Source organism: Canis lupus, chromosome 3 (assembly GCF_003254725.2).
Source record: "Canis lupus dingo isolate Sandy chromosome 3, ASM325472v2, whole genome shotgun sequence".
In the NCBI taxonomy this organism is placed as follows: domain Eukaryota; kingdom Metazoa; phylum Chordata; class Mammalia; order Carnivora; family Canidae; genus Canis; species Canis lupus.
Window position 1 is genome coordinate 39,737,201 of NC_064245.1, and position 18,322 is coordinate 39,755,522.

At 42.0% G+C, this 18,322-nt stretch overlaps 1 protein-coding gene and 1 long non-coding RNA gene across 3 annotated transcripts; one reads left to right on the forward strand and one right to left on the reverse strand.

Annotated features, from left to right (window-relative positions):
- Positions 1-1,474: 1,474 nt before the first annotated feature.
- On the reverse strand, positions 1,475-4,126 carry LOC118354257 (uncharacterized). The gene is made up of 2 exons (XR_004814418.2): positions 3,986-4,126; positions 1,475-3,713 (listed from the first exon to the last, which is right to left on the reverse strand). It is a non-coding gene; the product is annotated as an uncharacterized LOC118354257 (long non-coding RNA).
- On the forward strand, positions 3,707-17,505 carry SNRPA1 (small nuclear ribonucleoprotein polypeptide A'). Of its 2 annotated transcripts, none has more exons than XM_025437542.3 (9): positions 3,707-4,376; positions 6,186-6,333; positions 8,305-8,383; positions 11,928-11,974; positions 12,224-12,326; positions 12,960-13,039; positions 13,458-13,533; positions 14,215-14,308; positions 17,042-17,505. In XM_025437542.3, exons 1-9 carry the CDS (start codon positions 3,953-3,955, stop codon positions 17,098-17,100), a joined length of 1,110 nt encoding a protein of 369 aa, XP_025293327.2. In that variant the 5' UTR covers positions 3,707-3,952; the 3' UTR covers positions 17,101-17,505. The 2 variants fall into 2 exon arrangements, with proteins under 2 accessions (XP_025293327.2, XP_048964351.1); XM_049108394.1 differs by having other exon boundaries at positions 3,707-4,184.
- The last annotated feature ends 817 nt before the right edge of the window (positions 17,506-18,322 follow it).

An 18,322-nucleotide genomic window follows, 5' to 3' on the forward strand; every position in this document is an offset into this window, starting at 1 on the left:
AAAAGCAAAGGACAAGAACAACCAAGACTTGAGGATCTTTAAAAAAAAAAGGTGTAAGCCTTTTTAAAGGCAAATATCAAGTTTGTTTTTTTTTTTTTTAAAGATTTTATGTATTTATTCATGAGAGACACACAGAGAGAGGCAGAGATACAGGCAGAGGGAGAAACAGGCTCCCTGCAAGGAGCCCGATGTGGGACTTGATCCTGGATCCCAGGATCATGCCCTGAGCCAAAGGCAGATGCTCAACTGCTGAGCCACCCAGGTGTCCCAAATACCAAGTTTTTAAGTGACAGTACGATATTATGCCAGAATAAGCAACCAAACCCATGGACTAGAATAGCTAGTCCAGAAGCAGACCTTCACATATTTGGACACTTAATTTTTGAAAAAAGTTACTGCAGAACAGTGGGTAAGGGTTGGTCTTTTCAATAAATGATACTGAATCAAATGAATATCCATATGGGGAAAAAATATATCTTGATCCCTACCCCAGACCATACACAAATGTCTATTCCAGACATACTGCAAATCCAAATGTGAAAGGTGAAACAACAAAACTTTTAGAAGAAAATATTCATGAGTTGGGGGTGGGCAAATTTCTTAAAGAGGACTAAAAAGAACATGAACTACATAAGGAAAAGTTCATAAATTATACATTAAAATTAAGAACTTCCAGGAATGCCTGGGTGGCTCAGTCAAAGCATCTGCCTTTGACTCTGGTCATGATCCCAGGACCCAGGGATCAAGCCCCATGTTGGACTCCCTGCTCAGAGGGGAGCCTGCTTCTCCTCCTCCCTCTGCCGCTCCCCCTGTTTGTGCTCTCTCCTTCTGTTAAGTAAATAAAGAATTTAAAAAAAAAATTAAGAACTTCTGTTCATCAAAAGACACCATTAAGAAAAGGCAAGTCACAGAGAGGGGGAACATATTCACTACACATATATCTTACGAGAACTCATATCCAAAAAATATAAAAATCTGCAAATCAGCAAAAAAGAACAGCCCAATAGAAAAATGTGCAAAACACTTAAACAGACATTTCAAATAGCAGTGATCTAAATGGACAATATTTTTTTTTAAAGTTCTCAATTGTGTTAGTACTTAAGAAAATACAATTAAAACCACAATGCAATACCATTGCTGACCCACCAGAATAGCCAAAATTAAAAAGACAGACACTATCAAATGTTAATGAGTGTAAATTAGTACAACCACTTAGGATAACTAGTAAGAATCAACTTAAGGTGAATGTAAGTTAACCCTATGATCCAGCAAATCCATTTCCATGTATGTATTAGCATATGTATTCATAGGTGCTGTATTCATAGGTGCACTATTATAATAGGTGTACTATTTTTAATTGTTCAAACTGGAAATTACCCAAATGTTCATCAACAGCAGAATGGATAAATTGGAATATTCACACAACAAAATACTATATAACAATGAAAATAAGTTAACTACAACTAACACAATGTTAAGCAAGAGATACATAAGGCACAATTTTATTTGCATAAATATAAAATTAAGCAAAACCAATCTATGCAAGACGTGGTTACCACTAGGGCAAGAGTGTGACTAAAAGGACAAGAAGGGAGTTTCTCAAATGTGGCAATGTCCTGTTCTTGATCCGGATGCCAGTTACTTGGGTGTGCTTGGTTTGCCTTCTGCTGTGAGTATATCATAATTCAATAAAAATTTCAAAAGGAATGAATTCTGGGGGATGGTAGAGCTACGTGTGAAAGGTAAAACAATTAAGCCTCCAGTAGACAACAGCAACAAAATATTTGGGGGCACATGCACAGACATACAACCCTCTAACCAGAAAGGAAAAGATGAATTGAATTACATAAAAATTAGAAACTTCCAGTCATCAAACAATACCATTAAGAGTGGAAAGGCCAGGCAGCCTGGGGTGGCTCAGAGGTTTAGCGCCGCCTTCAGCCCAGGACCTGATCCTGGAGTCGCAGGATCGAGTCCCACGTCGGGCTCCCTGCACGGAGTCTGCTTCTCCCTCTGCCTGTGTCTCTGCCTCTCTCTAGGTCTCTCATGAATAAATAAATAAAATCTTAAAAAAAAAAAAAGAGTGGAAAGGCCTGTAAGCAGAAAAATTTTTTCTGTCCCAGACTACATGACCACAGTGAAACTTTGTCCCAACAAAAGAGGACAAAAGATAGTCAATGCGTAGGGCTTTCTGAGCTAAGCTTTTCCTCTGAGAACTCCTCTTGAACTGGACCATTTGAAACCTTGTTCTCACTGCAAAATGGGTTGAGGAAGCTACTTTAGTAGCCTTTTGATTTGAATTGCAGCCAGATTATGATTTGGTGATCTAGGGAATAGGATGTTATCCTAAACAGAACATAATGGACTATAATTTGTGTTTGCTGCATTGATGACTTGTACAAGGACAGTATTTCTGGTCTCTGCAAATTCTTTTGTATTTAAGCAGTTTTAACCAAAAGAAAAAAAAAAGTGCAAAAGGAGGCCTCAGAGTGTGCTCACATCCAGCATACATAAAGAAATCCCATTAATCAATAAAAAAAAAAGTCAGACAATCCAGTAAGAAAAGAAAACGGACCACAGACTTGAATGGGCACTTTGCAAAAGATACCTGAATAGACACCATACATGACAAGGTCCTCAACTTCATTAGTTATTAGAGACAAGCTAATCAAAACAATAGTGCAACACATCCATAAGAATCCCCATAATTATTTTTTATACTAATATTATTTGTTTTTATTATTATTATTTTATTTTTTAAAGACTTTATTTATTCATGAGAGACACACACACAGAGAGGCAGAGACACAGGCAGAGGGAGAAGCAGGCTCCATTCAGGGAGCCTGATGTGGGACCTGATCCTGGGTCTCCAGGATCTCGCCCCGGGCTGAAGGCGGCGCTAAACCGCTGAGCCACCAGGGCTGCCCTACTATTATTTGAAAGAGAATTTGCATGCACAGGGAGGAGCAGAGGGAGAGGGAGAGAGAATCCCAAGCAGGCTCCTCGCTGAGCCCAATGGTCATGCTCCATTCCACTACCCGAGATCATGACCTGAGCAGAAATCCAGAGTCCCACGCTTAGCCAACTGGGCCACCCATGCACCCCAGTCCCCACAGTTATACTGGCAATACTAAAGGGGCTGAGGTTGGAAGTGATGGAAACCCTCTTGCACACAGCTAGAGTATGTATATTAGTATTATTTCAGCCTCTTGGCCTGTTAGGCATTACTTATTGATGATAGTATACCCTATGCCCAGAAGCTCTACTCCTGGAGAAACTTGGACACGTGTGCATTGGATCCACGTACAACAAAAATGCATAGCGGTATTCGGAACAGCCCCACGACAAAACGATCCTAATGTCCATCAACAGCAGAATGGCTAAATTGTGGTCTGAGATATACCATGGGATTCTGCACAGCAGCGAAAAGTAAACAAACCATTGCTGGATGCAACCTGGGACGGATTCCAGTTATAACACAAAACCAAAGACACCAGGCACGGGAGCACGCTGCGTGACTCTATTTGTATCAAAAGCAAGCAAAAACTAATCTGTGGTGTTGGGATTCCTGGTTGCCTTTGGGAAGGGATGGAGGCTTTCGGAAAAGTGTTCTTTTTTCTGGACCCGGAGGCAGCAACGCAGGTGCGCTCCCTCTGCGGGTATTCTTCACGTTGCAGATTCCTGGTTTGCGCACTCTTCTGTATCCCGTGCTTCTGTTAAATATTTAAATACCTGGAGGTCACAAGCCTAACCGAAAACTGAACTGTGCGCGGGGCAGGGTCGGGCGCGCTAGGTGGTAAGACGATCCCAGCGGGGCGGGCTGTGATCGACCCTGCCCTGGTGGGGCGGGAATCCTGAAGTCCTGAACCTTTCACTGGATCCCCCGGGTGCCCGTCCCTCCTGGGTGGGGCGAGGGCAGACACAGCGTTTCCTCCCGCCTCAAAATGCATTGATGCATGAGAAAGTTCTATTCGGGTGCGATTACATTTTGCTTAACTTGCGGACAAGAGCATCATCAGGAATCAGGGGCCCTCCTTCAAGCACGCCCCAAGGAAAAACCCAGAACCCGAGACACGTTCCGCGCGCTCCAGCAGCTCCGCAGACAACGAGATCGTGGGCGTGGCTCACGATCGATTACTTCGGCCTGGGTGCCGAGCGGCGCGCGCATGCGCCGGCTGCGATTGGTGAGGCCTGGCGGCGGGGCGCGGGGTACGCCGGGAAGTCTGGCGGGCGGGAGGCGGCGGGAAGCAGCCGGTGGGCCGCGGCACCGGCAGCGGCAGCGGGAGGCAGCAGGATGGTGAAGCTGACGGCGGAGCTGATCGAGCAGGCGGCTCAGTACACCAACGCCGTGCGGGACCGCGAGCTGGATCTCCGGGGTGAGTCTCGAGGAGTGGGTGGGCCTTCGCGCCCAGCCGCGTGCTCGGAGGGCCGGCGCTTGGCCCGCGGGCCTGCCTTGTGGGCGCCGAGCCGGACTGTGGCAGCACCGCCCGGGGCTGCGTCTTCCCGGTGCTGCCAGAGACCATCCCTAGGCCCTTCTGAGCCTTGGGTTACCCTCGTTCCTACTCACACGCCCAGCCAGTAGATCGCTTCCTGGTCCACAGCCGAGGGCCTCAGGCAGGCCTTGCTTGGCGTAGTTCTCAGTCTCAACTATTTGAGAGCTGGCAAGTTGTTCGTGCTGGTAACGCTAGTGCGCAGCGGCTGGTTGGTTCTTCGTAAATACGTTCAGGTGTTACTGTGGGACGAGCGTAGGTAAGAGAACGTGTTACCTGTAATTTGCGAGGGGGGAAATGACGTCGGAGAACAAAAGCGATTGCTTCCGCAAGATTTCTTCCCTCTTCCCTTCAGTTGTCCCATATTTCTCTTTTATCAAAGCATTTGAGGGGCACCTGGGTGGTTCGGTCGGTTAAGTGTCTTTGATCCCCAGGGGTCCTAGGATCCAGCCCCGCATTGGGCTCCCTGCTCCGAGGGGAGCCTGCTTCTCCCTCTTTCTCTGCCCGCTGCTCTCCCTGCTTGTGCCATCTCTCTCTCTCTCTCTCTCTCTCTCTCTGAAATCAATAAGTAAAATACTGAAAGAAAAAAAAAAGGTTTTAAAGAGGCTTGCAGTACAAGTTCCCTGTGTAAGGCGGTAGAAGCTCTGAACTATTCAAATTCACGTAGCCATTTCAACCTTAGTAAAGGCTTGGTGGGAAATTGGGAGTGCAGCTGTCTAATCAGCATATCAAGGAAATGACTCTAGGAATGATGTGAAGAGCAGTTTCTCTGGGAATACAATTTGGGCCTGAGATTTGGCTCCACAGAAGAACACCGTCTGAGGTGCAGCACTGTTGTGGGCTTTGCCTTAAGCTTGGATTCCTTGCTGACAAAGCCAGACTGCTTTCATTTTGTTGAAATTAAGTGTCGCTCTCTTGGCGAAGATTGATCTTTAACCATCTAAGCGTGAAGTGCATCGAGTGTTGAGGCTACTTGTTTTGATATAGCGTTTGCTTTGCTACAACCCTTGTTGCTCTGAATTATGTACTTTAACCTTGGCTTGGATTCGTTTCTTTCTTCCGCCAGCACCTAGCACAGTAGTTATGCCCATTTAAGACAAACTCGTGAGGGTTTGGTGAATTGTTCACAGGGTGATGTATTATTGTGTATAAACTGTTGACCTTCAACTCTGAATTGGAGCTGGGGGAAGTGTACAGTAAGGGAGAACTGTCATGAGATCACAAGGATATCCTGGTAAGTTTTATGAATCTGGCCTGTGGGAATGCAAACAGAGTCAAGAGCTGTTGTCCACAATGTATGAACAAGACTTGGACGCTGACAAAAAAGCAGCTTACAATGTAAATTCTCATTATGCCATTTACCTATTTCTGGAGCTTTGGTTATAACAGCGTGAGGGACCTTAAAAAATACTCCTGCAAATGTTAGCTACCAATATTACTATCAATAAGTGTCGGGTGTTGTCATGACTGACTTCATGTCCACTCCTAGACTGTGGCAGTGGGCCATCTGATCCTTGTTCCTCATTTTATGTGCCAGATACTTGCACAGTGTTTGGCACAGCACAGGTACCAGGTAAACACTTTCTAAATAAATGGAAGCTTTGAGTCAAATTACCATGAAGTACTGCTAAGGTTTTAAGGTATCGTTTAGCCATATCAATACTTGTGTATTTTTTTTTTCCTTCTACTTTGCAGGGTATAAAATTCCTGTCATTGAAAATCTGGGTGCTACCTTAGACCAGTTTGATGCTATTGATTTTTCTGACAATGAAATCAGGAAACTGGATGGTTTTCCTTTGTTGAGAAGGCTGAAAACATTATTAGTGAACAACAATAGAATATGGTAAGTGTCTGCTAGTGGAGAGTAATTCTCCCCCCGCCCCCCAGAGTAAATATTGCAGCATTCCCTGAAGAAGCCATAGTACATATACTGCCAGTTGAGCCTACGTATTCTTATTTATTTATTTATTTATTTAGATTTTATTTACTTATTCAAGAGAGACTTGGAGAGAGAGGCAGAGACACAACACAGGCAGAGGGAGAAGCAGGCTCCATGCAGGGAGCCCCATGCAGGACTCCATCACGGGTCTCCAGGATCACACCCTGGGCTGTAGGCAGCGCTAAACTGCTGGGCCAGTGGGGCTGACCTATGTATGTCTTTTTTTTTTTTTTTTTTAATGTATTTCTTTTTAAAATGAGAAACAAGCTACACTTTTGCCATATAGGCCCATAGATTAACTTGGTAATGGTCTTGTTTTTATTTGCATTTGTTCAGAAATACTTATATATTTATGGTAATAGATATTTAAATTGCAAATATTCTGTTTTGTGCATATTTTGGCTTCTAAAACTAATTGTAATTATCAGAGGGATTATATTTTGAAGATATGTAAAGTTCAACAATTTTATATAGATAGATAGACTGATTTATTTTAGGGAATGAAAGCCCATGCCTGAGAGCAGGGAGTGGTGCAAAGAGAGAGAAATCCTCAAGCAGCTTCCCCACTGAGTGTAAACCTCCTTGTGGGGCTCTGTTGCAGCACCCTGAGATCGAGACCTGGGCCGAAATCAAGAGTCAGGCGCTTAACTGACTGAGCCACCCTGGCACCCCCAACAGTTATATTTTTGGCTGAATGAATGTCTCTAACTCACACCCTCTGCCATTTGTTTTTCTTTACAACTGATGTTTAGAATTTTACATATATATATATATATATATATATATATATTTAAGATTTTTATTTATTTATTTATTCATAGACACAGAGAGAGAGAGAGAGAGAGAGAGGCACAGGCAGAGGGAGAGGCAAGGCTCCTCACCGGGAGCCTGACATGGGACTCGATCCCGGGACTCCAGGATTGCTCCCTGAGCCAAAGGCAGGCGCTAAACCGCTGAGCCACCCAGGGATCCCCAATCTCTGAGTAAATTCTATCAAAAAAAGTTGTTGAAAGTCAATAGACAATGTTTTTAAGAAGTATTAGGTAGTGACTTTCTTATTTTTTTATTTTTAAAGATTATTTATTTTAGAGAGAGCACACACATGCTCAGATGCAAGTGGAGGGAGGGAGGGACAAAAGGGGAGAATCCAAAGCTGACTCTCCAGTGAGCATGGAGCCTGGCACAGGGCTCCCTACCAAGACCCTGAGATCACAACCTGAGCCAAAATCAGGAGTCAGACACTCAACTGACTGAGGCACCTCAATGACTTGCTTTTTAAAAATGTCGTATTTCAGGGGTACCTGGGTGTCTCAGTGGTTGAGCATCTGCCTTTGGCTCAGGTCGTGATCCCAGGGTTCTGGGATCAAGTCCTATATCCAGCTCCCCACAGGGAGCCTGCTTCTCCCCCTGCCTGTGTCTTGGACTCTCTCTCTATCTCTCATGAATAAATAAAATCTTTAAAAAAATTTTTTCTTATGGATTTAACCATTCCCTGATGTAGTTGTTGTTTGTTGTGTACCTGAGGTGTGAATGCAGAGTCACTTGTACTTCTGTGCTACCTGCACAAAAGTTCTACACGGGAGTTTCTTCCTCTCTTAGCTTTCACTAGATAGTGTGGTGATGGAAGGAACCCCAGGCAACCCTTGGGAGGCGTAGGTTCTAAAATCACCCCACTTCCGCCACTAACCTTGTGACCCCAGACAAGGTTTTCCCTTTCATGCTTCATTTTCCCTGTCAAATAGGGTGGTGGAACAAAGATCTCTAAAGTTCTTTCACCTTTAGAGTCTGAAATCTTCTGTTCAAGGATTTAGATAAAATGGTTAGCTTACCTACTTTTTTTTTCACTTTTACAGAAGTCTTTTATTTTCATTTTAGCCGTATAGGTGAGGGACTTGATCAGGCTCTACCCTGTCTGACAGAACTCATTCTCACCAACAATAGTCTTGTGGAACTGGTAAGTCCAACCGGGTGAGGGGGGTGTATTTGGGGGAGGAATTAAAGGTGCTACTTGCCTCTTACAACTTAGAAAGTCCAGAAAGTTTTTTCATCATCCATCATCCTTTATCTTCTTAATTCAAGATCAGGGCCTCGTTCAGTTAAATAGCCTTTTCCACTCTGTAGCTCATCTTTTTTTTTTTTTCCTTTTTTTTTTTTTTTTTTTTTTATGATTTTATTTATTCATGGAGACAGAGGCAGACACAGGCAGAGGGAGAAGCAGGCTCCATGCAGGGAGCCCTATGTGGGACTCGATCCTGGGTCTCCGGGATCCCGCCCTGGGCTGAAGGTGGTGCTAAACCACTGAGCCACCCAGGCTGCCCTTCCTTCGGATTCTTAAAGGAGTACTTAACTCCAAAAGTAAGAGAGCACTGACTGGTCAGGCTGTCTTTTCTAAAATATACCAGATTTTCAACCCAAAATGCACATTCAAAGGAAATGTGTGCCAGGATAGAGGCTGTATTTTTATGTATATTGTATTTATATTTAAAGCTGTTTGTAAAGATGAAAGCTGAGTTTGTGCTATCAGTTACTGGAAAAGGTGTGTTAAAGTCTCATACATTGGGACGCCTGGGTGGCTTGGCGGTTAAGTATCTGCCTTTGGCCCAGGGCATGATTCTGGAGTCCCGGGATCGAGTCCCATATTGGGCTCCCTGCATGGAGTCTGCTTCTCCCTCTGCCTGTGTCTCTGCTTATCTCTGTGTCTCTCATGAGTAAATAAATAAAATCTTAAAAAAAAAAAAAAATCTCATACATCTTCCTGGATTTGACAGGGAGTTGTATTTTAGTAATGTATTTTGAAGTTCTCTTAGTTGATATACACAAATTTTAAATTGTTAATACCTTCCTGGTAAACTAACCTTTTTAATATTGTGTCGTGCTCCTCTTTATCTTTTTTAGTGATATTTTACCCTGTTTATTTTATCTGCTGTAATTACGCCCAAACAAGCTTTCTTTTATTTAGTATTTGTATATTTTTTTCTATCCGAAATTAACTTCAGGCTTTACTGTAACTTATGTTTTAGATTTATCTCTTGAAAACAGCGAATGATAAGATTGTTTTGTGAAATCCAGTTTGAAGTCTTTCTTTTAAATGAAGTATTTGGTCTGCTTACATTTAATTTAATTACTGGTGTATTTGAGTTTGTCTTCTCACTTTTTCTGGAGGTTATTGTTTGACCCACTCATCATTCATTTCTTTTTCTCTCTTTTACTGTGTTCACTCTGTGTGTGTGTGTGTGTGTGTGTGTGTGTGTGTGTGTGTGTCTCTGTGTGTGTCTCTCTGTCATTCTTTTCCTAAGAGTGTAGGAATTACTCATTCCTATTCTTAGTATTGTAGGAACTAAAATACGTATTTATTACAGTTTTGAGTTAACCAATACCTCTAGTTTCTTAAACAATAGTGACCTTAAACATTTCAAACCCCCCACATATTATTTACTTAATTCTGTCTTTAAGAAACCCATCAAGACACTGTTTTCCACAGTTTCTGTGTCTCTGTGTAACAAAAGTTGCCATTCGTTGTTCCTTTTTGTTTTGTTTTTTTGCAGCTTTACTGAAGTTTGAGTGATAAATAAAAATTGTATGTATTTAAGATGCAAAGTGTGATTTTGATAGATGTATAGTTTTGAAGTGGTCACTGTTACCAAACTCACATATTCATCACTCAAGTATTTACTTTTTTATTTGTAGGGTAAGAGTACTTGAGATCTATTATCAGCGAATTTCAAGTATACAGTAGTAAATAGTCCCCATGTCAAACAGAACTTACTTGTCTTATAACTGAAAGTTTGTACTCTGATCAGTAGCTCATTTCCCCTCCTCCCCCACACTTCAGCCTCTAGTAACCATTCTTTTTTTTTTTTTAATTTTTTAAAATTTTTATTTATTTATGATAGTCACACAGAGAGAGAGAGAGAAAGAGAGAGGCAGAGACATAGGCAGAGGGAGAAGCAGGCTCCATGCACCAGGAGCCCGACGTGGGATTTGATTCCGGGTCTCCAGGATGACGCCCTGGGCCAAAGGCAGGCACGCTAAATCACTGCGCCACCCAGGGTTCCCAGTAACCACCATTCAACTCCGTGTTGCTGAGAGTTGTTCGTTTTTCTTTAATTATTAGATTACACATACGAGTGAGATCATTCGATGTTTGTCTTTGTCTTCTTTTAGGTCATCTTGTGTATTCCTTTTAGGGGTGACATGCCAGTAGCATGCTCTAGAGCTCCCTCTGATGGTTGATTGTGAAGCCTTTAAAAATAGCAACCAGGGGCAGCCTTGGTGGCCCAGTAGTTTGGCGCTGCCTTCAGCCCAGGGTATGATCCTGGAGATTCTGCATCGGGCTCCCTGCATGGAGCCTGCTTCTCCCTCTGCCTGTGTCTCCGCCTCTTTCTCTCTCTCTCTCTTTCTCTCTCTCTCATGAATGAATAAACAAAATCTTAAAAAAAATAAAATAAAAATGGCAGACTATTTTCTGAACTCCTACTCTGTACCCCTGTACTTTTCTCTCATTATTCCTTTTGCCTTGTCCTCAATTTCAGTCTGGTCCTACCAGTCTATCCTCACTGTAGGGCTTTGTCCTGGAAAGGATACCATTTGTGTTTAGTACGAAGAATGAGGGCCAGAATTGCCCAGCTGCTTCAGGACTTAATGTACTCCTTATTGGAAGATACATAGCTATTGGCTGCTGTTCTCAGACTGAACTCTTGGTCATTTTGGGGTATTCACATTTGTCACAAGCCTTTCTGCTGTCCTGCTGTTGCTTCCTGTACAAATGCTGGCTCCCAAGCCAGTCTTGCAGCTCTCACAATGGTCTGTCTCTACCTGCTAGGATTCTTGCCAGAATGCCTTTTCGTCTAGGTTAATTGTAGTTGTTGACCATAGGCTTTTGGTTTTGCTATCCTTGTTGAGCTGTATCTTATGTGATAATTTGGAAAGAATCAAAAACTAACTTGCCTTTATCCCATAATTGTGTCCTTTTTCTTCCCCCTATACTCTTTGTCCTTGAATAATTATCTAAAGCAGTTTGAGGGAACCTTGAATAAAGGTGCCAGGCCTCAACGATGATATGCCTGTGTCACCACCAGGCATGTCCAGGTACTAGTGGTAAAAACCGCCTTACCCCAAGATCCAGTTTGAGGTTCCTTGTGTGAATAATTTGCTCTGAAGTCACATAAACTTTAATATATTTCTTTTCTAAATAATTCCTTTAAAGTCTAGCCCTTTTGAGCTTGCTACAGGACATATAATTTTTTTGAGGGGGAGGGGTCTCTTAATATTGAGACAGAAGCTGTTATGGCTAGGATTTTCAGTTTAAGAAGTTCAAATCTACTTAACAGTTTAGTCAGTAATTTACTAAGCATCGGTGATGTGCTAGTATTGTGCTAGGTGCTAGGGCATTAAAGAAATAAAAGATAGGAGTCCCTGTTCCAAAGGCATCTGCCATATCAGAGTATCAGAATAGCCTATGGTATTCATATTCTTACCTCTGGCCATTTCTTTTACAGGGTGACCTAGACCCTTTGGCATCTCTCAAATCACTGACTTACCTAAGGTATGGAAATGATCTGTGGTGGTGACAGTTAAGTCCTTTATAATAGCACCATTACCAGCCTTGATCTTAGAGCAAACAGTTAGTAAGAAGGACCTTTGAAAAACAAGGACTGAAAATGTGAAACCTCCCCAATGTGAATTTAATAACTCTGCAACATGACAAAATTGACTCATCTGATTCCATTAAAATGGACCTGTTGAATGCTGCACTGTGAGTAAGATTGGCATTATGTTATTCCTTTTCTTGTAGTATTCTGAGAAATCCTGTAACAAACAAGAAGCATTATAGACTGTATGTAATTTATAAAGTTCCGCAAGTCAGAGTACTGGATTTCCAGAAAGTGAAACTAAAAGTAAGTATTGTTCTGTGGGTTATAAGTCATTGTAGATTCGTGTGTTTCATTTTATACTTTTGTTACTGATTTTTTTTTAATTGCCTAATGAGTTTTCCTATTGGTTTGTAATAAAAATGTGGGAAGGAAAATGTTAAGTCCTTTATTTTTCATAGCAGAGTTTATATAGCAGGACTTTGAGTTAAAGCTGTCTTACATGGTAGTGTTGGTCATTCAGAGGTAGTACAATATCAGAGCAACCATGAGCACCATCAACAACAGATCGTTTAGATCCACTCCCCTGTGGGGACCTTAGTATAATCCATTTTTCAGCAGCTGTAATTGTTAGAATGATTTTCTCTTTACTAGGTGTGTTTTTGGTTTGTGTGTGGTTTGTGTTTTTTGTTTTTTCTTTTTAAACATTCTTAGTTCCTCCAGACCCCCTCCTCGAAACTAGGAGGGGGAACTTTCTTCAGGGAGCTTTCACCAGAGAAGGCAAGGCCATTTGTCTCCTTTTAATTTGAAATTGGCTTTTTGGTATTTTTACCAGCCCCGAGTGTTTCAGGAGAGTTTCCTTCCATGTTTTCTGAGGAATGCATTTAAATGCATGTGGTATTCCTATTTCCATTAACTCTGTGTGTGGTGTTGCTGTAGGAGCGTCAGGAAGCAGAGAAAATGTTCAAGGGCAAACGGGGTGCACAACTTGCAAAGGATATTGCCAGGAGAAGCAAAACGTAAGATACAGATAATCCAACTTCACTCCACTTCACCTTCAGAAACACTATCTGTCTGGCTTTTTGCCCTCCTACAGAATTAAACAAAACACCTGTGACTAACACAGTATTGAATTCGTGTGATGATAGCCCCGTGACCATCACTGGTCCACACATCACATGAGATTTCCATCAGGTTAGCAAATACTTCCATGTTCAGTCTTAATGCGACATTGTATACTTCCTGCTTCTTCTCTATAGGAAGATGAACTGGGTGGTGTTTCTGAAGGAGGGAGTTTCTTGTATCAGTTTGTTAACAAAGATAAGATACTACACTGGTTGAATTACTTTCAAAAGCTTTTTTTGAAAGTAAAAGAGAAGCAGTTTCCCTTGTCTGGATTTAACAGTTGCATTCTTCCCTCTCCTTTCCCCTCCCAAGTTTCAATCCAGGTGCTGGTTTGCCAACTGACAAAAAGAAAGGTGGGCCATCTCCAGGGGATGTAGAAGCAATCAAGGTAATAACGGGTTAGGACTCTTGGACTGGAAAGAGTTGCCGTGGGTTTTAGGACATGAAATATGTAATTGACCAAATTCTAAACATTGTAGTGTCTTCCCCCACCCCACCCCACCCCACCCCACAACCCCACAAGAGTTAGGTTCCTGCTATGTTCCGTGTAAGGAAGGAACTAGCTTAAAGTTACTACCTGATTTTGACTTGAATTATTTACATGAGCCAGTCAAAGCAGAGGCAGCTCTGGTTCTTTGTCATTTTCCCAGGATCTATTTTTTTTTTTTTAAATAGTTAAATTACCTTAGCATGTTGTCTCAGTGTTTGCCTTAGCTTTTCAAAGATTTGCTGTCTGAAAGATCTGTTAGTTAATCATGGGAAATCCTAATTTCATAATACTGCTTCCTAGATTATCCAGTAACATAGTTCCAAAAAGGTGCTTTAATTCACTAAATTGTTAGGACATGTGCAATGATTATTTTCTCTCTTGTAAGAGGGTCCACATCCATCTACCAATTTGGGGAATTTATGATTTGGTTTGATTTCAACATGACGATAAAATTCTTACCCCAGCACAACTGTATAATAGTCCACCTCACAGAGTTGCCGTGGACTTCTGTAGGGTTTTCTGTGTGATTGACACTTAGATGCAATAAACTGGTCATGTCCATTGTTTTCTGTCCTCCAGAATGCTATAGCAAATGCGTCAACCCTGGCTGAGGTGGAGCGGCTGAAGGGCTTGCTACAGTCCGGTCAGATACCTGGCAGAGAACGCAGATCAGGTCAGGACATGACTTCCAAATAAATTAATGTTATACTTGAAGTGATTCCAAAACAGTTCAGATGCTATGACCCCAGAAATGCTTGCATCAACGTACACGAAATCCCTCTATATGCTCTTCAAAGAGAAGTTGTTTGATGTAGAATATTATGATATAGGACTCTGAGAGTTTTTGATGTAAAAGTTGAAACATACATTATTCCCCAGCCATGCAGTGAAACCGAACACTAGAGTAACCTTGTAGATTTGGACCCGTGTGTATGTGTGTCTGTGTGTGTAGGATAGATACCTTACTACTTGGAAACACAAGCTTCGGGGGCAAACAGCATGAAGCTCAGATCTTAGCCTCACCGGCTCTATCTTTAGGTGAATTTCTTCATCCTCACTTAATTTTAAGTCCATATCTTCATTTTAAATTTTGAAGTAACATATAGTAACAACTTCAAAAGGTTTTTGGGAGGATAAGTAAGACAGTTCATAGATAGCACTTACAACATTAGCCTAAATTTTCGGTAAGCGTTGGCTATTCTGATATTTGAAGGCCAACTTTGTGACAGGATGTTGGAGGTGTAAAGTAAAAACTACTCAACATAACACATAGTATAAGTTTTGATATGGATGTAACTGAGGGCTTCTACCTCGCCTGGCAACTCAGGGAAGGTTCCCTTGAGCAAATCATGTTTGAACGGAAGCAAAAAATGAGTAAGACATTAATTAGACCAGTGGTTCCCACTATGTAGCTCTTGAGCCTGCAGGCATCTCAGAGGTGAGAACTTTGTATAATGACACTAGTGTGTTACTTGCTTTTTCCCCCATTACTGACATTTGCAATGCTGGTGCAGGAGTAGTGGTGGGTAAAATTGCTGGTGTCTTGGCACAGGTCAAAGCAGTGGCCCAAAGGATATTAGTAGTCATCATTCTAAACTACTGTGGACTCTCAGTAAGATAACTGCTTCCCTTGTGAAGCAGAGAGATAAATGTTATCAAATACCACCTTTTAAGTGCACATCTTTTGATATTCTGGGTTGCAAGAGGGGGGTGTGCATGAGCACATGCCTAAGTTGGACGGTTGTCTCCTTGCACTCATGCAGTGGTTTTAATTGAGAGGCAGGCATCTTCTTGAACACGAAGTAAACTCGTCACTTTAAGGAAAATGAGATACATCTATGGATTTTCAAGTAAGAGTATGGAAAGTTTATTGATAAGGTTTCAGGCTCCATCTTGTACACTAACCCTTCAGAAACTACCACTTTTGTCAAGTTTTAGCATATACTCGGAAAACCCACAATTGTCCTCAAAGACTGTTAGAATACTCCTTCCTTTCCTAGCTGCACATCTGGGTGAGGCCGATTTTCTTCATATCCTTCAGTGAAAACAATGTATTGCAGCAGTGGATTGATGAAGCCAGTACCTACCAGGGTCCAGCTGGCTGCTCTTCATCAGACATTCCAGAGATAGGCAAAAAAATAAAATAAAATAATACTAAGCTTCTCACTTAATATTTTTGTTTTGGAAAATGTTCTTTTTTTTATAAAAACATAAAAGTTAATGTGTAGCAGAGACTTTTTTTTAACGAATTACTGTTTTTTAAAATACTGTTTTAATGTCTAATACAGTGTTGGTGAATTTAATACTGTATTGATAAATGTACATAAACAAAAGCTCTTTGTGTCCTAAAACTAAGGCGTTTGTGAATTGCTGAACTAAACAAAAGCAGAGTGGCATTCTAGTGGCAAAGTGGGTGGGGGAAGGGCACAGACAAAAGCACCTATGGCAAATAGGAGCCTTGCACACTTTTACTGAAAGAGGCCAGTATGAGTGAAGTTCAAGGCACAGGGAGAACGTGGTGAGACGAGCCAACAGAGAAAGCATGCAGTAGGCCACACAGGTACCTGCAGACTGTAACAGATGCGATCTTCTGAGAGCATTGGAAGTCTGTCAAAGGTTTTCAAGGCTCAGTGGTTTCAGGTTGCTTATTGTGATTGTCATATGACAGAAATATTGAGTTTATTTGTTTTCCCTAATATGTTTCATTTGGGCCTTTAGGATCTCTTGGAATTTTCACTGTGATCTGGAAGTTAACTGGGGAGAGGAAGGTGGACATGGTTCAGGGTACTCTGTAGATTTCAGTGGGCCTAGGCTTCTGAGTTTGCCAAAACTTGACTGACATTCTTATCTTGGTAGTTTGGTATCAAGAAAACTGATGTTGGGGCTAACTGTAGAAGCAGTGGGCTTAAACAAGACTAATTTTTCCAAACCGTGACAGAGTTAAAACATTTCCTTTTTCAGAATACATTGGCCAGAGTGTCTGTCATAAATTGATGAGCAAATATAAGACTTTGGTTGTTGCCAAATTTTCTCTAATTTAGAGACCCTAAAGGCACTGAGTATTCCCATTTTCTTTGCCATTTTATGGTAATGGTAAGAACAAAACAAAGTAAGCTTCACAAAAAATGAATTATCAACCCAAAATGGGTTATTAGAATGTCAGGCAGGGAGTTTGACTTTTATAAAGCACCTTTGTGGCCCATTCCCTAGGAATTGACCATCCCTTCCCATACCTGCCAAAGATGGGTAGTCTCTGGACTATAAGGTCTTTGAGGGCAGGTGTTGTTGGGTTTTTGTACCTAGTGGAGGAACTAGCAGGCAGTAGCTTCACAGAATGGCCACTCGCATATGGAGTAAGCACATGCTCTAAAATCAATATGACATCTGGCTTTGTGTTTTTCTTTAGGCCCCACTGATGATGGTGAAGAGGAGATGGAAGAAGACACAGTCACAAATGGGTCCTGAGCAGTGTGGCCCAAGTATCTGCAGGATGCGTAATATGCCTACTTGGGACAAGTCCTGTTTTTTTGAACTTGGAATAATAACCTTGTTTGAGTCAGCAAAGTGGAGCTTATAGGCATTGTTGAAATGCTTAAGACTGCTGCCCGTAATTTTGTAATACTATAAATTTTGAAATCTAAATGCCAGTTTTCTACAAATAGTAAAAATGTGACATTCACTGTGCTGCCAAGCTGTCTGTCATCGGGCGGGGGTGGGTGGGTGTGCAGTGCTGTGAGGTATGGACATGTGGAGGTTGGAAATGACAGAAGTCAATGTTTCTAGATAGGCTTCCCAGGCCTCTCTAAAATGTTTAGATTTTTAAGTTCTTAATAAAACTCAAGATAATTTGCTGCCCGTGGTTATCAGTAAGACTGTGCAGTCTCTGGTGCATTTTTTTCCCCATAGAAAGAATAACAACAGCTTCATTAAAGGCGGCAGCCAGTCTTTAATTACTGATTGGAATAATTATAGGGGAATTCAACTTCTGCTTTTTGGAATCTGAGCAGAGACAGCAGGCAGGACATGGTTGGGGGTGGGGGTGGGGTGTCTTGGCCTAGTAAGCAGTATACAAATACACTTTGTTATATTTCTCACACCCTGTTTAGGCTCATCTCAGGAACAAGGTGGTGGAGGTGAGCACCTTCATCCATGTTTTCATCTGATGTTCTGGGTTTTTCTTAAAGCTCCCTGGGAGATTCAAAATGTGAGAAACACTCCTCTTAGACCCCTGAACGGTTGTGAGTGATTGCTCATGGGCTGATTGGCTGTTCTTATAAAGTGTGCACAAGATGGATAAGACAAGAAAGAGTTTGATTTTCAAGGAGCTGACAAGACGGGCTGGGAAGATGGGACCGTGGGCCACTGTGGGGCTAAACCCCCATGCAGTAGCAACTATAAGAAAAGAAGAGGGTAGAGCGTTCAGAAGGGAAATGGAACTTGGGTATCAGGAAACCTTGGCCATTAGATTTCCTCAGTATGACCCTAAATCAGTGCTTTACAACTCCAGTGTGCTGTGAACTTCAGGGCACCTTTTAAATGGCAAGATCCCGTGGGGCCTGGGGCTGCACTTCCAGTATGTTCCCAGTTGCTGTCCATCAGGACAATGCTCCCCAGAGGATTTCCAGCCTTAACCTCTCACCACTTCCTTAAAATCTACCTGGCGCCTGTCAACTCCTTCAAGAACAGT